Raw genomic sequence first — 17182 nt, forward strand, 5'->3', positions numbered from 1 at the left:
TGTTAAAGAAGAGAAGCAGGAGTGGAGCTCCAGTCTGGACCAGGAGGACCCAGAGCCTAAATAAATTGCACCGGAAGTGACTGTTCTTCCTGTTGCTAAATTGTGACAACACAGCACCTGATAGCGGCTTCGCTGGTCAGAGTGAAACCGCAGAGGTGTGACAGAGTGTGTGTGGTTGTGTGAACATGTCTAAAATCTACAAGCTGAGAGCTCTGGTGAAGCAGATACTGACCGCGGCTGCTGAAGAGATCTTTGTTCTGTTCGAAAGAACTGTAGCGGAGTACGAGGAGGAACTATGTCGTTCAGAACAGAACCAGCAACAGCATAAACTACTGGACACTGTTTTCAGCCCCTAAGGTTTTTTTACACAGAGCAGGTTAGCTCTCCTCTTATTTTCGCACAGTCAGATTCCCAGGCTCGAGTACCGTCACCCCTTTATCTGAACTAAACCTTATACCAAACCCAACCATGTCTGCATTTGCTTTTTCTCCCAGAGGCCAAGGGATGCCAGGCTTCCCATTCTTGTCTTGTTAATAAATAACATTCGGACTACTCCATCCCACTCTCATTTAGGTAAACAGTCTAACTAATGCATGGTGAAACAACGGTGGCCTTGATCAATAAACTCCTTCTGTAGACTGATGTCATGTCTCGGGGGGGACGCCAGGTCGGAGTTGGCATCCCTTGATGAAATAAACGAATGATTAACCAATCAGATGAAGCTATTGTCATGCCAATGCCAAACTGTGATTAGTCAGGACTAGCTGCCCTCTTGCCTCACAACAACCAAATCATAGAATATTTATAACACCAGGGAGATACCAGCTAACCCAACAACACTGTAAGTGCAGTTACAGAGTTTAGGTCCAATTAAACAATAAGAAAGTATGCCAAGTATTTGTATATGTCAAGCATATAAAACGGTTTCAGTTTGTAATTCATGTGTTTGCCTGTGCAAGCCCCAGCCCCCACCCCTCATATAGAGTCTAAATTGGCTTGCTCAATCATTTTTCCCACGCCACGCCACTGCATGTTTGTCTACTCTGAGCCTCAGAAGAGTTTTCTGTCACCTGATGTGATACATGATGAAGCTTCTCAGATTTCATTTTAACTAGTTTTCCAAAATTAAAACTAACAATGAGGACATGCCTGTAAAAGTATTTTATTTATAAGGAATATTGTAACTGGTTTGAGCAACTACGGTTGAACTTAAGTCTGGACATGAAACCATTGGTTATGTAATGTCTATGTGTCTGTATTTCACTCTGTCCTGCAGACGTCCAGCAGCTGCTGGTGAGGAGAGAGGAACGTCCCTCTGAGCAGCAGGCGTGGATCTTCAGTCTGGACCAGGAGGACCCAGAGCCCCCACACATTAAAGAGGAACAGGAGGAACTCTGGACCAGTCAGGAGGGAGAGCAGCTTCAAGGACTGGAGGAGGCTGATATCACCAAGTTCACATTCACTCCTGACCCTGTGAAGAGTGAAGATGATGATGATGAAGAGAAACCTCAGTCTTCACAGCTTCATCAGTCAGACTCAGGAGAACAGAGAGGCAGAGCCTCCAGCCAGCAGCTCAACTGAACACATGGAGACAGAAGCTGATGGAGAGGACTGTGGAGGACCAGGACCAGACAGGAACTCAGATCCAGACAGACATTTACAACCTGATCCTCATGTCAGGGCTGAAGACTCTTCAGACTTTAAAATTGAAATCAGTGATGATGATGATGATGATGATGATGATGATGAGGATGATGAGGATGATGATGATGATGAGAAAGAGACCAGAGAACCTGAGTATGGGAAAATACTTGGTCACAAAAGAGATCTGAGAAGACACGTCAGAACTCACACAGGAGAGAAACCATTCAGCTGCTCTGTGTGTGGCAAAAGCTTTGCCAGAAAGTCTAGTGAGACAATACACATGAGAACACATACAGGAGAGAAACTATTCCTTTGTCTCGTGTGTGGTAAAAGATTTACACACAAAACAAGTCTAAAACAACACATGACATACCACACGGGAGCCACTGGTGGAACCATTTGGCTGCTCTGAGTGTGGAAAAACATTTGTTCTAAAGTACACTCTGCAGGAACACATGAGAACTCACACAGGAGAGAAACCATTCAGCTGCTCCCAGTGTGGTAAAACCTTTGGCCGTAAAACAAACCTGAAGGCACACATGAGAATCCACACAGGAGAGAAACACTTCAGCTGCAGTGTTTGTGACAAAAGCGTCACTTGGCATCATCAGCTCAAAAACCATCAGTGTGTTGGTCACTCAGCTGATTGTGGAGGATCCACACCAGCCAAAGACCATGTAGCACTCACTGTCACCCACTGACATTCACAGAGACCACAGATTGTTAGTGACGGAGTGTGTGTGGTTGCGTGAACATGTCTAAAGTCTACATGATGACAGCTCTGGTGAAGCAGTGACTAAGTGCAGCTGCTGAAGAGATCTTTGTTCTGTTTGAAAGAGCCGTAGCGGAGTACGAGGAGGAACTATGTCGTTCAGAACAGGAGAACCAGCGACAGCATAAACTACTGGACACTGTTTTCAGCCCCTAAGGTTCTGTTACACAGACCAGGTTAGTTCTCCTCTTATTCTTGCACAGTCAGATTCCCAAGCTCGAGTGCTGTCTCCCACCCCTTTACCTGAACTAAACCTTATACCAAACCCGCCATGTCTGTCTACTCTGAGTTTTCTGTCACCTGACCTGATACATGATTATTTGCTGTAATTTCATTGTTTTCTTTTTAACTGTATGTTGTTTTTATTATTTTTATTGTGTTTTTAATCTTCTGTAAAGTGTCCTTGAGTGCTGTGAAAGGTGCTGCCAAATAAAATGTATTATTATTATTATTATTATTATGATGAAGCTTCTCAGATTTCATTTAAACTTCTGGGATAGTTTTCCAAAATAAAAACTAACAATGAGGACATACAGTACCTGTAAAAGTATTTTATTTATAAGGAATATTGTAACTGTTGTTGATGTAGTTAAAAGTGTGAATTAGATGAATGAATGAATGAATTAATTAATTAATGTGAGGTTCTGAGCCTCTGGTAGAGAAACTCTACATCAGGAACTTAAGTCTGGACATGAAACCATTGGCTACGTAATGTCAATGTGTCTGTATTTCACTCTGTCCTGCAGACGTCCAGCAGCTGCTGGTGAGGAGAGAGGAACCTCCCTCTGAGCAGCAGGCGTGGATCTTCAGTCTGGACCAGGAGGACCCAGAGCCCCCACACATTAAAGAGGAACAGGAGGAACTCTGGACCAGTCAGGAGGGAGAGCAGCTTCAAGGACTGGAGGAGGCTGATATCACCAAGTTCACATTCACTCCTGACCCTGTGAAGAGTGAAGATGATGATGATGAAGAGAAACCTCAGTCCTCACAGCTTCATCAGAGTCAGACTGAGGAGAACAGAGAGGCAGAGCCTCCAGCCAGCAGCTCAACTGAACACATGGAGACAGAAGCTGATGGAGAGGACTGTGGAGGACCAGGACCAGACAGGAACTCAGATCCACATAAACCTGATCCTCATGTCAGGGCCGAAGACTCTTTTGAGACTCAAGATTGAAGTAGGTGATAACTGTATTCACACAGGAGATAAAACATTCAGCTATTCAGTGTTTCAGAAACACTTCAAAACCAGTGAAAATACAAACAGGAGAGAGACCACACAGCCGCTCAGTTCGTGGTCACAGTTTTATCCAGAGATCTAATTTGGTGAAACAGATGACGAACCACTCTCTCTAACTTCTGACAGAAAACACACTGGTGTGTCGAGAAATGAAGGAACCTGAAGTGTCAGCGTTAAGTGTCATATGGCAATGTGATATTTCAATTTTTACTTTTTAATATGTTTGAAAAAAAATTCTACAATTCTGTTCTCACTTTGTCATTATGGAGGATTGATGTAGATTGATGAGGGAAAATAATTTAAATGATTTCATTTTAAAACTGCAACATAACAACATGTGAAACAGTGATGGTCTGAAGACTTAATGATTGAAGTTATGAACACTGACACATGGCAACAGGAAGAACTGATCTACTACAGATAAAACTTTATCATCCAAAAACAAAGATGAAAGTTTCCAGAGTGAAACCGTTCGTTTTCTGTTTGATGTCATAAACTAAAAATATAACCTCAGAGGATTAAGGTGGCCGGCCAGGCGCAGCAGGGTATATTTTTGCTTTTCTACTGCACAGTGGATGATGTGACTCATGAAGATGAGATCAGATCACACAGTGAAGTGATGTGATGATAAGTTTCTGTGGCTGCAACTCTTTTATATTGTGTTTTCTTCTACACACCATAATAACCTTTGTTAAACCTATTAATCAGTTTGTTAACCAGTTCACCAGTTTAACCAGTGACCTGCCTGCACATGATAATTTGTCTGTTCATGAAGAGAAGAAGGAAAGCTGCATTAACTCTGCAGGGTCAACACGTTGACCTCAGAGCGTTCCCTGCTTTCCAGTATAAAGCTCTTACTATGATGTGTCAGTCACATATTGGAGGAGCTCAGTGTGATGTCATCGTCTGGTCATGTGACTCCTAAACCAAACTAAGAGGATTACTGTTTCCTCTTCAGTCCGTGATTCCTACTTCATCTGTTGTTTTTATTCATACAGAGGAAGAAACAAGCCTGTGGACAAACTGCTTGCTTGATTGATAGATTGATTGATTGATTGATTGATTGATTGATTGATTGATTGACAGATGAAGCTGAATGTGTTTCTGCTGCTGATCTGTTGCGTCTGTCTGCAGAGAGTCGACTGCAGTCTGCCCAACTTCACACCTGCAACGCCTCAGCTGCAGGTAGGACATTTGCATGCTGGGAAAAAATTAAACCATGATCAAAAACACAAACTACACGTAAGTGCTGTTGAAATTCAGTGGATTACTATTATCAGGCCTTCTATGTTTAATACATTACATACTTTTATCATTCGTGTGTTGTTTCTGTCCTGTTGTCAATAATGTTATCTCAGTGGGCCAACCAGGCACCAGGTCCAGGGGGTCAGGGGGCTCCTGGTCCAGATCCTCTAGTTGAAGTGACTTCATATTTACTGTTGGAAAGTGACAGAACTCAGTTTAAAGTAGAGATGTCCTGAATCTAATCAGTTTAATGATGAACAAACAAATCCAGTATTTGATCTAGTTCATTTCTCATTTCATGCAACATTTAGGTTCACACTGACACAGCTCTGCTTTAACAAAATAAAAGCTGCAGGTCAGGCTTTCTTTGACAGTTTACTACTCTACCTATTGACCACAGAGACTCAAAACCACCACAAAGAGATTCACAAACACCAGAGATTCAACACAACCACTAAAACAGATATCATTCACAGAGACATGTTTCAGTTCTGACATTGAGCAGCTGAAACACTTTATTCTCTACTTGTTGTAATGTTGGTCTTGTTCTTTGTGTCAGATTGAAGTGACGGTGAACTCAAACACTGACATCAAGAACGGGTTCAGTCGACTTCCTGGACTCTGTCGACGCCTGAAGAGACGCAGAGTCACTGTCCTGGTAAGACCTCACATCTCAACAGAGATCGTGAGAAATTACTTGCAGAGAGTATGATAGAGGGCCACCTGTCTAACCTTATTTTATTTATGTCAGTGTAATCTGGAGAAGTTCTGCTGGCGGCGGCGGGGTCAGAAGAAACAGTCCGGTCAGGTGTGTCGTTGTCCATGGGGCTCCAGGTGTTTGCATTTCTATGTCCACAGTCTCTGAACCACCTTTAAATAATAGAAATGACGTCACTCGGAGGGCGAACAACGTCACTAACCTTCAACCTGCTGGGATGAACTTCAGCAATCCAGAGGTTTTCCATGAACACTTCCATTTTAACACTTAAATAACGGTCAGAAAATTAATCTTCTGTGCTGTTGCTATAAAACATGACATCACATATAGGTTTTAATACATAATATAATTTTTTTAATTATTTAAATATTTTTTATTTTATATATTTTATATATTAGGACAATAACTTCAGTAAAAAACAAACAATATGTTAAAACTGTGAGACTGCACACCAATTTTAATGTTTTCACTTCCTATTCATTTATGTTGGCTCCTGAAATATTTTATTTTATTTTGTATAGAATTATTATTTTCTTAAATGTATTTATTAGTAACATTTGTAAAATTAAATTTTTATTGAAATTCAACAAAAATTGAAAATAAAGTGTGAATTAAGTTTGACCTGTTTATTAATTTATTTTTCAACTAATACAGTCATTGATTCCATCATTCTTGTCACCGTCCAACGTGTACATCTCCAACACAACAAAACTAAGAAGACGACGTCAGGAAGTGACGCATTTAGACCTTCAAAATAATGGTATTTTATTACATTCGCACACAGCGGCTTGTACAAACACAGTAGTCAAATCAATCAAAAACATCAAACAATATATTCTATGACTTGTTACATTATTTAGTTATATTCACAGATACAGTGTATACCGCATAATATATTCACCCTAGACAATATGTAACACTGCTGCATAGTTTTTGGTGGATATTTCATATGTGTACCTATAGAACTATACATGTTCATACAATATAGATATCCAAACTTCACTATGACTCTTTAAAGTATGTTTCAAACGATTGTAAAACATAAACTTTATTGATATGAAGTATTTTCCCTTTCCTTTTTTTATTTATATTTAAAAAGCGTTTACTACAGACAGATTCTGACATGTATTTGTTGCAGTAGTATTTCCTGTGTTGCTATACACTTCATTGTAAATTAAAACATTCATACATCTAGAATCAGGATTTAGTGATGTGATTTGGTGCTTTTATTTTGAAGAAACCATACCGGAATTATTCCTGTGTTATTTGACGTCAACCTGTAGGTCTAAGGCCGCGGACAAATTCAGTAACAGTCGATGGTTTAATCAGATCTCCTTTACTCGGTAGATTTAACTATTAGATTGTGTCTCTCCGCCGGTAATCAACGGTTGTCTATTCTTATCGGTTCCCGCGCTGATTTTGAAATGGCGACTGTTACGGTGAGTGTGGAGCTAAGATAGCTAACGTTAGCATGTATCTGTAAGTGAATACAATGCTAGCAGGGTATCTGTTAGCATTAGTAAGCAAACAACTGGACTGTTGTCTGACTGGTTTATTTAACGTCGTTACTCATCGTGAATGTATTCGGTTCTTCGTGTCGTCACTCAGATTGGCAATTAGAGTTAAATCATTAACTTTGTTAGCTAGCCTGCTAACGACGTATCTTTGTTTTGAGTCTGCACAGAAACGTCAGAGAGAAACGACAGATTCAAGAAACGGTTTATAAAACTACTCGGTATTATTGAATGATTACCTGCTGTCAGCTGATTGATTAACTCAAAATACATGCTTTATTATCCGTTAGTAACAGCAGCTCGGGACTTATTCTCCAGATCATAAACTCTACATTAAACGTACCATGTACAAGATTCTGTGACCTTAAACGATTTGTCAGTCTCCAGAAAATTAATTAGTTGATAAAACTTTACTTTTGATAGTTTTTTTTAAAAGCATAAATGCAAAGTATTTGATCGCAGCAACCCAGATATGAGATGTTGCTTTTTCTTGACTCACATTCAAGTAAAGCAAATCTCTGGGTTTCGACTGATGGCCAGACCAAATCAGACTTTTGAGAAACTGAGATGAACATTTTTCATTATTGTCTAGACAAGAAAATAACCGTCAGATTAGTTAAAGTTAAAACTCTGACGACAGACTGATCCTGATTGATTGACTGATTGATCTGCTCTCTTTTATCTTTTAGGTTTCAGCAGCCTGGAGTCTTAAAAAAAGTCTGTTCAGTTGAATCACAATGTAAACAGACAGACAGTAAACCAGCAGCGAGTCAGGCAAGAAACAGGACAGAACCAGTCAGGAGCCAGTATCCAGGGTCAGGGTGGCTGTGGTGTCGTCCTGGTGGAGGAGTAAGCTGATGGAGAGTGACTGTCGGATCCCCGTGGCATGCTGTCGGCCTCGAGTCCTTGTCCTTCATGCCCTGTTCTGGGGCCTCGTCTCGCTCAGGTTAGTCTCTACACTGAGGTGACAGGTCAGTCTAGATTTTAAAGTCAGAGAGCAGCTGGTGAACATAATGGAGCATTCAGCAGTGCAAGAGCCGGATATTTCACTCAGGAGCAGGAGGAGACCAAACACAGAGATTAAAGAAAATAAATAGGTTACTGACAGAAACCTGAAACTGTCTCAGTCCAGGACCAGAATCCTGTGTGATACTCTTTAATGTTTTGTTGTCTTTCAGAGTCTTTGGAGCAGCTCTGCTGAGTGAAGAGAAAACTACAGGTACTAACACCTGCATACAGTTTCATCAAAAATAAAACATGTCTCAAAACAGCAGCAGCAAGGTCTCCTGGGAAAGTGATCCCCTGGCTGTCAGGCTGGTGATGCTGCTGTTTTCAGAAGGTGATGTGAGAAATGAAGGCTGTTCTTCTCAGTCTGAGCTCTGACCTCTGTTCTTCTGCAGCAGTGAAGCCTGTGGTCACCCCCTGCTGGCTGCTGGAGGAGTTCGTAGTGACGACAGTGTGTTCACAGTGCAACGCCTTCCAAACTGTAAGTGTTCAAAAATAAAAAATAAAAAGTTTTGTCCGTGTGTAGATCTGTTAAGTGATAGATTTGTGTTTGTTGTGTTACAGAAGTCGTGGTCGGCCTGTGGACTGACGGGATACGTGGAGAGAGTCAACTGTACCAAATCCAACAGAGACGAGTACAAGAGGTCAGACTGTCACACTGTGACCATCATGAGTCATTAGATCGAGATCCAGGTTGAAAAGAAAAAATGCACAAGCGGAAAATTATTTTCTTTACAGTTAATAGTCAGAAAGACAAATGAACATGAATGAGAGGAAGAAAACAGTTTCTTCTCAGATTCACGTTGGAACCAGTCGTTCAAACACTCGTTCTTAACATAGACGTCACCAGTATTATTGTAGATGAAGTACCTGTTGTCAGACCTGTTGTCACTCACCAGTGGAAGTCTTAATATGAATGAATTAGGTGAAATCTGATGCAGAAATCAACTTAAATAAAATATAGAACTAAAAACAGATGTCACTGTCCCGTCAATGTCTTTTATCATCTCACTTCATGTTAAACTGCCCTGAATATGTTGTATAGTTAAGTTATTAGCGGCTCTATTATTCATGTTTTCTAATGGTTTAAACTTCTCTAATAAGAATACTGACACTGATCAAAAAGGCTTTAATTTTGACATGATGTTTGGACCCGTGGAAAGGATTGAAAGTCTTTGTACTGAGTTTAGGGCTTTATGTCTGACCTAGTTCTTCACAGGCCCGGTAGATAACAGGGTCTGGGATGTAAACACAGATGATGCTAAGTGAATGACTTGTGAAACATTCTAGTGCTTTACAACCTGAAGTCTCACATCTTTATTTTGTGATTATCAACAGTTAAATTTAATTAGCATTAAACTTTCTGATTTTTTAATATGTCATACAGAAGTTTTTGGAGATAGTTTTAAATGTTTGAAAAATATTGATTGCCCAGCCCTAAAATGTGCCCTCCCACCCCGACAGCTGCCGCTCTGCAGTGATGGAGGAGCATCTCTTCTGGAAGTTTGAGGCAGCCATGTTAGCTCTGACGGTTGCCTTTGCTGTCCTGGTGGTCATCCGTCAGCGCTGGCTCGACCGCCTCGCTTCTGAGAAGGTCCGTCGTCAGATTGAGTCCATCTAGGACACCAGAGACACCAGGACCTGGACCTGGATTGAGGGGTTTTTCCCTGCAGCATTATTTTAACAAGTGGAGTTTAAACTGATCCAGATTCAGAGTTTGGACTGAAGACAGACTGCGATGGATCAGGGAACAGCACTAAAGAAAGCTGCGGGAAACTAGACTTTTTGTTCGCGGCAGAGGTGTAAAGTCTGAGCTGTTCTAACTCTTGTTTTCTTTCCTTCATCAACGATTAAATCTTCATTAAAATTCATTAAAGGTCAAATTCTCCATTAAGAGTCTGTTTTCAAATTTTCCTCACAGATGTAAACACGTTGGAGATTTGTGGTTTTCCTGGGACAGTAACATCATCACATTACAGTTGCATACTGAACTAAATCTTGTTGTCAGTTAAGGAATTAAATCTTTATGGAGAATTTAACTTTTTTTAATCAACAACTGTTTTTAAACTGAATTTGTTCAAACTTTGTTTTTGAAGGAAGAAAAGGAAACCTTAAAACCAGACCTGAACCAGGTTGGAGCTGGACCTCAGTGGTCCTCGTTCTCATTTTAAATACTCCCACAGTGTTTTGTTTTGAATCTGTCCTTCACCTGATTGGGCAATCTCACCAGTGGATGGGCTCTGATTGGTCCCTGCCTCAGCGTTTCAGCCTGAACAACCAATGATGGCAGCAGATACGTCATCATCTGAGCATCTGATAGGTCGGAACAGATCTGACGAGCTCAGAGGTTCAGTCGACAAGCTGATGAAGACGATCAAACTTTTCTCCATTGTTCAGCTGCTGTGTCTTTAAGCATCAGGTGGATCGTTTGATTTTCTGTTGAAGTTCAGATGATTTTTATTCATTATAGGGTTCAACTGTAAATATGTTTAGTTTTGTTTTTCTGTGAAGTTTAAGACAAATAAACTTAAGAGGTAACTGATGAGTCTGAGCCACAGTTTGTTTTTAAAGGAACTAAACATTTATCCTCACGTCAGACTTTTAAAACAAAGACTCCAGAGCCTCAGATGACAGACATTTTTATTCAAGTAAAAAACTTTTTTTTAATTTATACAGAATTTGGCAGAATCCATAAAAACCTGGATTTGAACCATTTAAACATTTTAAAAGAAAAGTTACAAACTAAAAAAACAAGTTACAAGATCATCATTTGTTCCAACACATCAGTGTAAAAACAAAATGAAGGTACAGACGCACTCCACCCCACCCTGTCTGTTTCTCCTCTTTAAGTCAAAACATGAATCTGACAAAGAGAACCCTGTCAGTGGTTTTGTCCCACTGTTGTGTTGTGTGTCTGTATGTGATGGTGTGTTATATCCCTCTTTATATTTCTTTCCTCGTTTTCCTTCCCCAATTAAAAATAAAAACAGTCAGCTGACAGAAATGTATTCAGAGGTTTAAAATCAAAACTGCTGATTCAATGATTAAAAATCTAAAACAATAAAAATCAGCTCCAACATGTAGAAACTTTTCTTCACTATTAAAAACAAAAACAGGTTGTAGAAAATAAAAATCTTAATAAATACCCTCGGTCCTGATTGGCTGACTGAACCGCAAGGGGGAGGTCTTCAGGACAGTGATGTCATCTGTCCTTTAGCAAGTCTTTAAAAACAAAATTAAAACCATCTCTGTCATCTCATTGGCTGGGACCCAGCTGTTAGTTGATTGGCTCATAGGCTGTCGTCGAGTCTGCCGCTCTCTTACGTATGCAGACCCAGAGTCCACCCAGCAGCAGGAAGACCACAGGAGTTCCCAGACCAACCGCCATGATGGCGACAACCAGTGGAGAGAAGGAGTCAACAGGTGGAGAGCCGACACCCACCAGCACAGTCCTAAAGGACAGGAAGTAGAAGTTAATCTACAGGACTACTACACTGATCAGAAGTCATCAATATGGATCATTAACCAGACCACAGACCAGCTGAGGAACTGAGTGCTGTTGTAGAACGGTTCTCCTGCGAGGCCGAAGCTCACGTTGAGTGCAAACGTATCAGGTTCTGAGTAAAACGCTCGGATCAGACCAGATGATGCCGCTGTCTTCTCACTGCTCTGAGGCCTAGGGTCGGAGTGACGGCATGGCGTGGCGTCCTCCAGAGCTGGATTAGACTGACGGTACGCCACCGGCTTCCACTGCACGAAACCCAGAACGTCAGAGCTGCCGTTCACCGACGAAACCCACTGTGACACCTGAGGGGTCAGAGGTCAGAAAGGGCAGGGTTAACCCAGTAAGACACCTGAGAGGTCAGTTTGGTTGATTATCTTTAAACACTTGATGATCTTCAGAGCTGCTACATTTTTTTTCATTATCAAACAATCTGACTAATTTTTCCTGATAAATCGATTGATTGACGAGGTTACAAAACGCCAAACATGTCCCTCCTCTTCTCTCAGAGCTCAAGTGACGGCTTCAGGTGTCCTGTTGGACCGACCAGAACACAAACAAAACAAATGTTCTGACTGAAATGATCAATCGATCAGTTGCAGATTATCCTTCTGTTGATTGATTAACCAACTGATTGTTTCACCCAGTTACTGATGCCCTGTGTGTACTGAAGATCTTTTTTCTGTTGTATAAATAAAACATTTGATTCGTCGAATTACTGATTACCTTGAATATTGATGGTGTGTACTCGTCATCGATCGATCGATGAACCTCCACTCTGCTCAGAGGATATGCCCCACTAACTGCCTGTAGCTCCAGTAGGAACCTGGAACGATTTGCCCGTGGCAACATACCATCAAGCCACACCCCCATCTGGGAGGAGTTAGCTGTGTGTATGAGGCGGGGCCACAACTCACCACGTCCCTCCGACTGAAACACTGACAACTGGGGGGGAAAAAACAGAGGGCTGAAAGAATCTATAACTAAAGATTTGTCTTATTGATTATTTGAATCACTTCACTAAAATCAATACAACACAGACAAACAGATTGGTGACTGGAGGTCAAAGGTCATGTGACGCTGGTGTCACCGTGAAGGCAGTCAGCTGTAGCTGTATGTGGACAACTGACCTGCAGGCAGAGCGATCCATTCGTGAAGTTTGAGGCGGCTCCACAGAGCAGAGCAACTGGACCCGACAGGTTGAGACGAGACCAGGTGAAGTTCTGCAGCTCGTATGGAGGGAAAGGGTCAGAGGTCGGATCAGCCGTGTCGTTAACGTCATCGTACTCCAACAACTGAGAGAGAAACAATGAAAACGTCAGAGATCCAGATTTTATTTTCCTCTTTTTACATCAAATTCTTCTTCATCAACTTCCTGTTACTTGTCCAAACCCAACACACAGAAAAAAAAATTCTGTATTCTGTACTCTATGACCAATCAGAGCACACTGGGCTCTGATTGGTCAGCTTGCCAGCAAGGACCATGGCAATAACATGTCCTGCATGTCTCGTGTAAACAAACGGTTGTGGCGGCTTCGGTCCTGTTTATCATTTTGAGCAATGGTCCGATTCTGAACCAGAAGATGACAGACCTGATCCACCTTCACAAGCTGGACTGGAGCAGAAAACGAGTGTACTCACTGTCAGGCAGCCGCAGCGCTGCAAATGAAGATGCTGGACAGTCTGCAAAGACTTCGGATGACATTATTCATAACTTGGAATACTTTTATGTGTGGACACCTCCGGGCTAAAGGAATGTAAATAATGGAGGAACAGACAGACAGTCGACAGATAGGGAATCTCTACCGCTTCACCTCCTGCTGGTTTATGATGCCAAAAATCTGATTGAATTTAACTTTAAGGTGCATAGCTTCTGAAAAACAAACTCAGCGGTTAAATTATGGATAATTTATCTGAGCTAAGGAGGTGCAGCATCAACACTGACAAATGTTTATATCTTTGCTGTGGCTTCTTACTAATGTGATCAGGTCGCGGTGACACAGTTAAACATCACAGATCCACAATAACTACACAGACTGTAGGCTGTGAGCCTGAGTCCCCTGCTCGGCCACATTAAGTGTGAACTACAGAAATAACTGAAAATGAAACATCTAACTGTGGGTGTTTTCTGAAGCAGTCCTCCTTGAAGTGCAGGATCACACTATAATGTTTGGAGCAGTGGAGAACCGCGGAAAGATGAAGTAGATTTCTGCAGGAAATTGAGAACACTGTCTTTTCGGCATTGGCTACAAAACTAAAGAAAAGTCTTCATTATAAATAGTTATGTGCTGTGCCTTGTGTGGGGGCATGCCAGGCTTGCAGGGGGTGTCCAGGTGGCAACAAGAGATATATTGAAGTCACTAGGACCAGGAAGTAATGTCTGGACCCCCAACGAGGCTTTTCTTACAAAGGAGAAAATTGGGTTTTTATCCTGACAGAGTTTCTCACTTTGATGTAAACTTTGATCCATATGACTCTGTAGACCATTTACATGCACAAAAACCTATATAACACACTATAAGTAAGGGAAAACTCGGAAAAGCATAATAGGTTCCCTTTAAAGTTATATTTAGTTTCAAAGTTTAGTAAAAACACAGTAAAGGTGAACAGAGCCTTTGGGAGGAACAAGTCTACGTTCTGTTTAGGCAACATTAATGTCTATGTCTTTCACTAAAATGTCGTCCTTCAGTTTAACCTCAGTAGGACCTCATCTCTGGTGCTCCAGTGATGGTTTGATCCATGTGCACAGACTTATGATCGAGGATAACGTGACCCAGTACCTCACACAGACCAGTTCACATGTTTTAAAATCATTCATAAACAGCCTTTTGTTTAATGGCGATGACCAGATGTTCCTCCTGTTGAGACTGAATAGATATTACTGCAAAGAGGAGGAGGAGGAGGAGGAGGAGTCTAAAAGGGCGAGGGGTGTGTATTTTTCCTTTTCACTGAAGGGACAAAGTCTTCTACAACAATCTTTTAACTTTTAACTCATTTCAAATTTATATTTTATTTCATCTTCTCTTTCTGTCTGCAGATTTAAGGTGGACAGACTGATTTAATGTGGACAGACTAATTTAAAGTGGACAGTCTAATTTAATGTGGACAGACTGATTAAAGGTGGACAAAGTCATTAAAGGCAGACAGACTGACTTAAGGTGGACAGTCTGATTTAATGTGGACAAACTGATTTAATGTGGACAAACTGATTTAAGGTGGATGTTTCTGACCCTGCTGAAGACAACGGCAGTGCTGTACAGGATGCTACTCTCTGGCTCCACCCTCAGGCTACCGCTGGTGTTACGAGCCAAAAACAGAGGCCAGTCCACCTGAGAGAAAGAATACACAACACACATCATGGTCAGAATATTAGGAACACTTGTGAACATAAAGCAGCATCAGTGACTCTGAGCTCAGCAATAAAAGACTCAAGTTATGAACAAGAATAACTGATCATTAGAGGAATCTTAGACGTTGTCCTGATGTCCGAACAGCTGGATTAGATTGTGCAGGTGTACCTAATAAAGCGGTCAATAATACACAATGAATAATACTGAATAAATAATATACATGGATTCACTACATAGTTGTTGTCGTTTACATATTTTTCACTGAGCTGCTGAACTGTGACTACACAGACATTCGAAATAAGTGATGACAGAAACAACAAAAAAGTCATCTTGTCTGTTTTAAATCAACGATTAGAAATATTTTCTGAACTGTGTTTCTGTGGTTGAAGGTTTTTACCTTCACAGTAGAAGAAGAAGAGTTGGTGTGGACGAGCAGCAGCGTCGGCGCCCCCTGACTGCAGAACAGGAAGTGCAGCGTATCATTGTCTCCCACAGCTCTCACATGCAGCAGGTCACCACCAGGAGGTGTCACGGTCAAGCCAGGGTTCAGCTCTACCGACACCTGAAGGAGAGAAGAATCAGGTCATCATCCGTCAATCATCAGTGATCAAAGGCTGACACTGATTGATTGATCAGTGGCTCCTTTTACAGAAGAAAATCTAAATCAGTGTCTTTAACTTTGTCGAGTTACATTAAAATATTTCTCTTTAAATAAACTTATTAATGCAAGAGTCAAGTAAAACTTCTGTCATTCTCATGTTTAATATTTTCCTCTGAAGAAAAACAAACATAAACTAAACAGAAGGTTCAATCTTTCACTCCAGGATAAAAACTTTCAGAATACATCAAATGTCAATAATCTGCTTTAAAGTGAATATTGAACTGCATCTAAATGTTTTTGTTTTATTTACTGTGGATCATATTTAACTCCATGTGTTACACTGTTCCACTGCTGTATTAGTTTACCATGAATTTTATCACATATTAGTGGATTATTCTTTATTTGGGCTTTTTGAGCTTGATCAGAGATACATTGAATATCAACCTTCTACACTTCTTTCTGTTTGTAAGAGTTTAAACATTTCAGAGTTTTCCTGTTTGTTTCAAATATAAAAAGTCAAATATTTCTCTTTGAAATGATAGTAGCAAATTAAACTAAATGGAATCATAGGCATCAAATGAAACTTTTTTCTGTAATGTTACAAGAAAATAATCTGCATTAAACACAAGAATAAAACACTAAGAAAACAAAAGTCTCAACAGTTTTACACCTGAATTTAAAGTGGATATCATTTAACTGCATAAACCCGTTTAGACTTTTAATGTGGAGACTGTGTGCAGCCTGTCTGAACTGTAGGGAAATAAAATGTATCACTTTCACTTCCTCTGCTCTGTTTAACTCGATGTTTTCACACACTTCCAGGTTCCAGGTTCGCTTTAATTTTTTAATTTTCTCACCTGTCGTTTGAATGTTTCTCCTCCGCTGAACAAACCGAGACACGAAGTAAAAACATAAAACAGAAGAAACACAGAAGAAACTCCACAGCTCATCGCAGTCGCCATCTTTGTTGTGACTGAGCCGCGAATCACATGACCTCTATCTTCATATGTCAGCTGACTACTGAGAAGCCCCGCCCTTCGAGCTTTTTTTTTTTTTTTTACTTTTTAATCTTTATTAACAAAGTCTGTTACCTTAGATACAGTTTAGATACTGTACCTGTTCATCTACAGTCACAGGTCAAAGAACATTTTACTAGTGTATTTTTACAGCAAAGGTATCTTTTTATATTCATGATTGAGACTAATCTGTCAGTTTAGCTGATTATTAAAATTATGGTAGTTGTTGTAGCCAGTTAGTTAAATAAACAAATCCTCCAGTTTAAGATGTAATTAAAATTTTTCTAAATTATTTTCCATATAATCAAAATCTTTAAACAATATAAACAAATTAAACCACTGTAGATACTTACTCCACTCAAAGAATAAACTAAAGTAGTTTTTTGTTTTCCTCAAATATTTGTTTTGTCATCAAACTTTGATTTTTTTCCTCAGTATGTTAAACATGTTCTTTGTCGTAATTCCTGGTTTGTATCATGTTGTTTGTTTCCTGTATTCAACAATAAGTCCACAGTTTAAATGAACCAAATTAAATTCAAGGAATTTATTCATTAAAACTTTAGTTAAGGCAACATCGT

General features: G+C 40.4%; 3 protein-coding genes across 5 annotated transcripts; 2 read left to right on the forward strand and 1 right to left on the reverse strand.

Moving 5' to 3' along the window:
* The first annotated feature begins 185 nt into the window (after window positions 1-185).
* On the forward strand, window positions 186-6905 carry LOC111223140. The gene is made up of 8 exons (XM_022747168.1): window positions 186-297; window positions 1277-1339; window positions 3163-3247; window positions 3366-3591; window positions 4788-4838; window positions 5458-5556; window positions 5650-5706; window positions 6900-6905. Exons 1-8 carry the CDS (start codon window positions 186-188, stop codon window positions 6903-6905), a joined length of 699 nt encoding a protein of 232 aa, XP_022602889.1.
* On the forward strand, window positions 6884-10673 carry jtb (jumping translocation breakpoint). 2 transcript variants are annotated; one of them, XM_022747439.1, is made up of 6 exons: window positions 6884-7055; window positions 7820-8076; window positions 8309-8349; window positions 8531-8616; window positions 8700-8779; window positions 9600-10673. In XM_022747439.1, the coding sequence occupies exons 2-6, from the start codon at window positions 7988-7990 to the stop codon at window positions 9754-9756; spliced, it is 453 nt and encodes a 150-aa protein (XP_022603160.1). In that variant the 5' UTR covers window positions 6884-7055; window positions 7820-7987; the 3' UTR covers window positions 9757-10673. The 2 variants fall into 2 exon arrangements, with proteins under 2 accessions (XP_022603160.1, XP_022603161.1); XM_022747440.1 differs by having other exon boundaries at window positions 8534-8616.
* Window positions 10674-10760: 87 nt separating this feature from the next.
* glmp (glycosylated lysosomal membrane protein) lies at window positions 10761-16549 on the reverse strand. 2 transcript variants are annotated; one of them, XM_022747427.1, is made up of 7 exons: window positions 16446-16549; window positions 15385-15549; window positions 14868-14966; window positions 12768-12932; window positions 12364-12582; window positions 11674-11942; window positions 10761-11587 (listed from the first exon to the last, which is right to left on the reverse strand). In XM_022747427.1, the coding sequence occupies exons 1-7, from the start codon at window positions 16536-16538 to the stop codon at window positions 11413-11415; spliced, it is 1185 nt and encodes a 394-aa protein (XP_022603148.1). In that variant the 5' UTR covers window positions 16539-16549; the 3' UTR covers window positions 10761-11412. The 2 variants fall into 2 exon arrangements, with proteins under 2 accessions (XP_022603148.1, XP_022603149.1); XM_022747428.1 differs by having other exon boundaries at window positions 11468-11587; window positions 11730-11942.
* Window positions 16550-17182: the final 633 nt, after the last annotated feature.

The sequence above is a fragment of the Seriola dumerili genome, unplaced genomic scaffold (genome assembly GCF_002260705.1).
Source record: "Seriola dumerili isolate Sdu_G_001 unplaced genomic scaffold, Sdu_1.0 BDQW01000110.1, whole genome shotgun sequence".
NCBI classification, from domain to species: Eukaryota; Metazoa; Chordata; class Actinopteri; order Carangiformes; family Carangidae; genus Seriola; species Seriola dumerili.

Bases quoted from the DNA above. Each gene is read 5' to 3' on its own strand.
- glmp (XM_022747427.1), bottom strand. From the start codon at position 16,538: ATGAGCTGTGGAGTTTCTTCTGTGTTTCTTCTGTTTTATGTTTTTACT. The intron at 15,550-16,445 runs GTGAGAAAATTA...TCTCTCCTTCAG, and splicing joins GAGAAACATTCAAACGACAG to GTGTCGGTAGAGCTGAACCC. The intron at 14,967-15,384 runs GTAAAAACCTTC...TCTTTCTCTCAG, and splicing joins CTTCTTCTTCTACTGTGAAG to GTGGACTGGCCTCTGTTTTT.
- LOC111223140 (XM_022747168.1), top strand. From the start codon at position 186: ATGTCTAAAATCTACAAGCTGAGAGCTCTGGTGAAGCAGATACTGACC. The intron at 1,340-3,162 runs GTCTGGACCAGG...TCTGTCCTGCAG, and splicing joins GCAGCAGGCGTGGATCTTCA to ACGTCCAGCAGCTGCTGGTG. The intron at 3,592-4,787 runs GTAGGTGATAAC...GTCTGTCTGCAG, and splicing joins TTTTGAGACTCAAGATTGAA to AGAGTCGACTGCAGTCTGCC.
- jtb (XM_022747439.1), top strand. From the start codon at position 7,988: ATGGAGAGTGACTGTCGGATCCCCGTGGCATGCTGTCGGCCTCGAGTC. The intron at 8,350-8,530 runs GTACTAACACCT...GTTCTTCTGCAG, and splicing joins GAGTGAAGAGAAAACTACAG to CAGTGAAGCCTGTGGTCACC. The intron at 8,617-8,699 runs GTAAGTGTTCAA...GTTGTGTTACAG, and splicing joins AGTGCAACGCCTTCCAAACT to AAGTCGTGGTCGGCCTGTGG.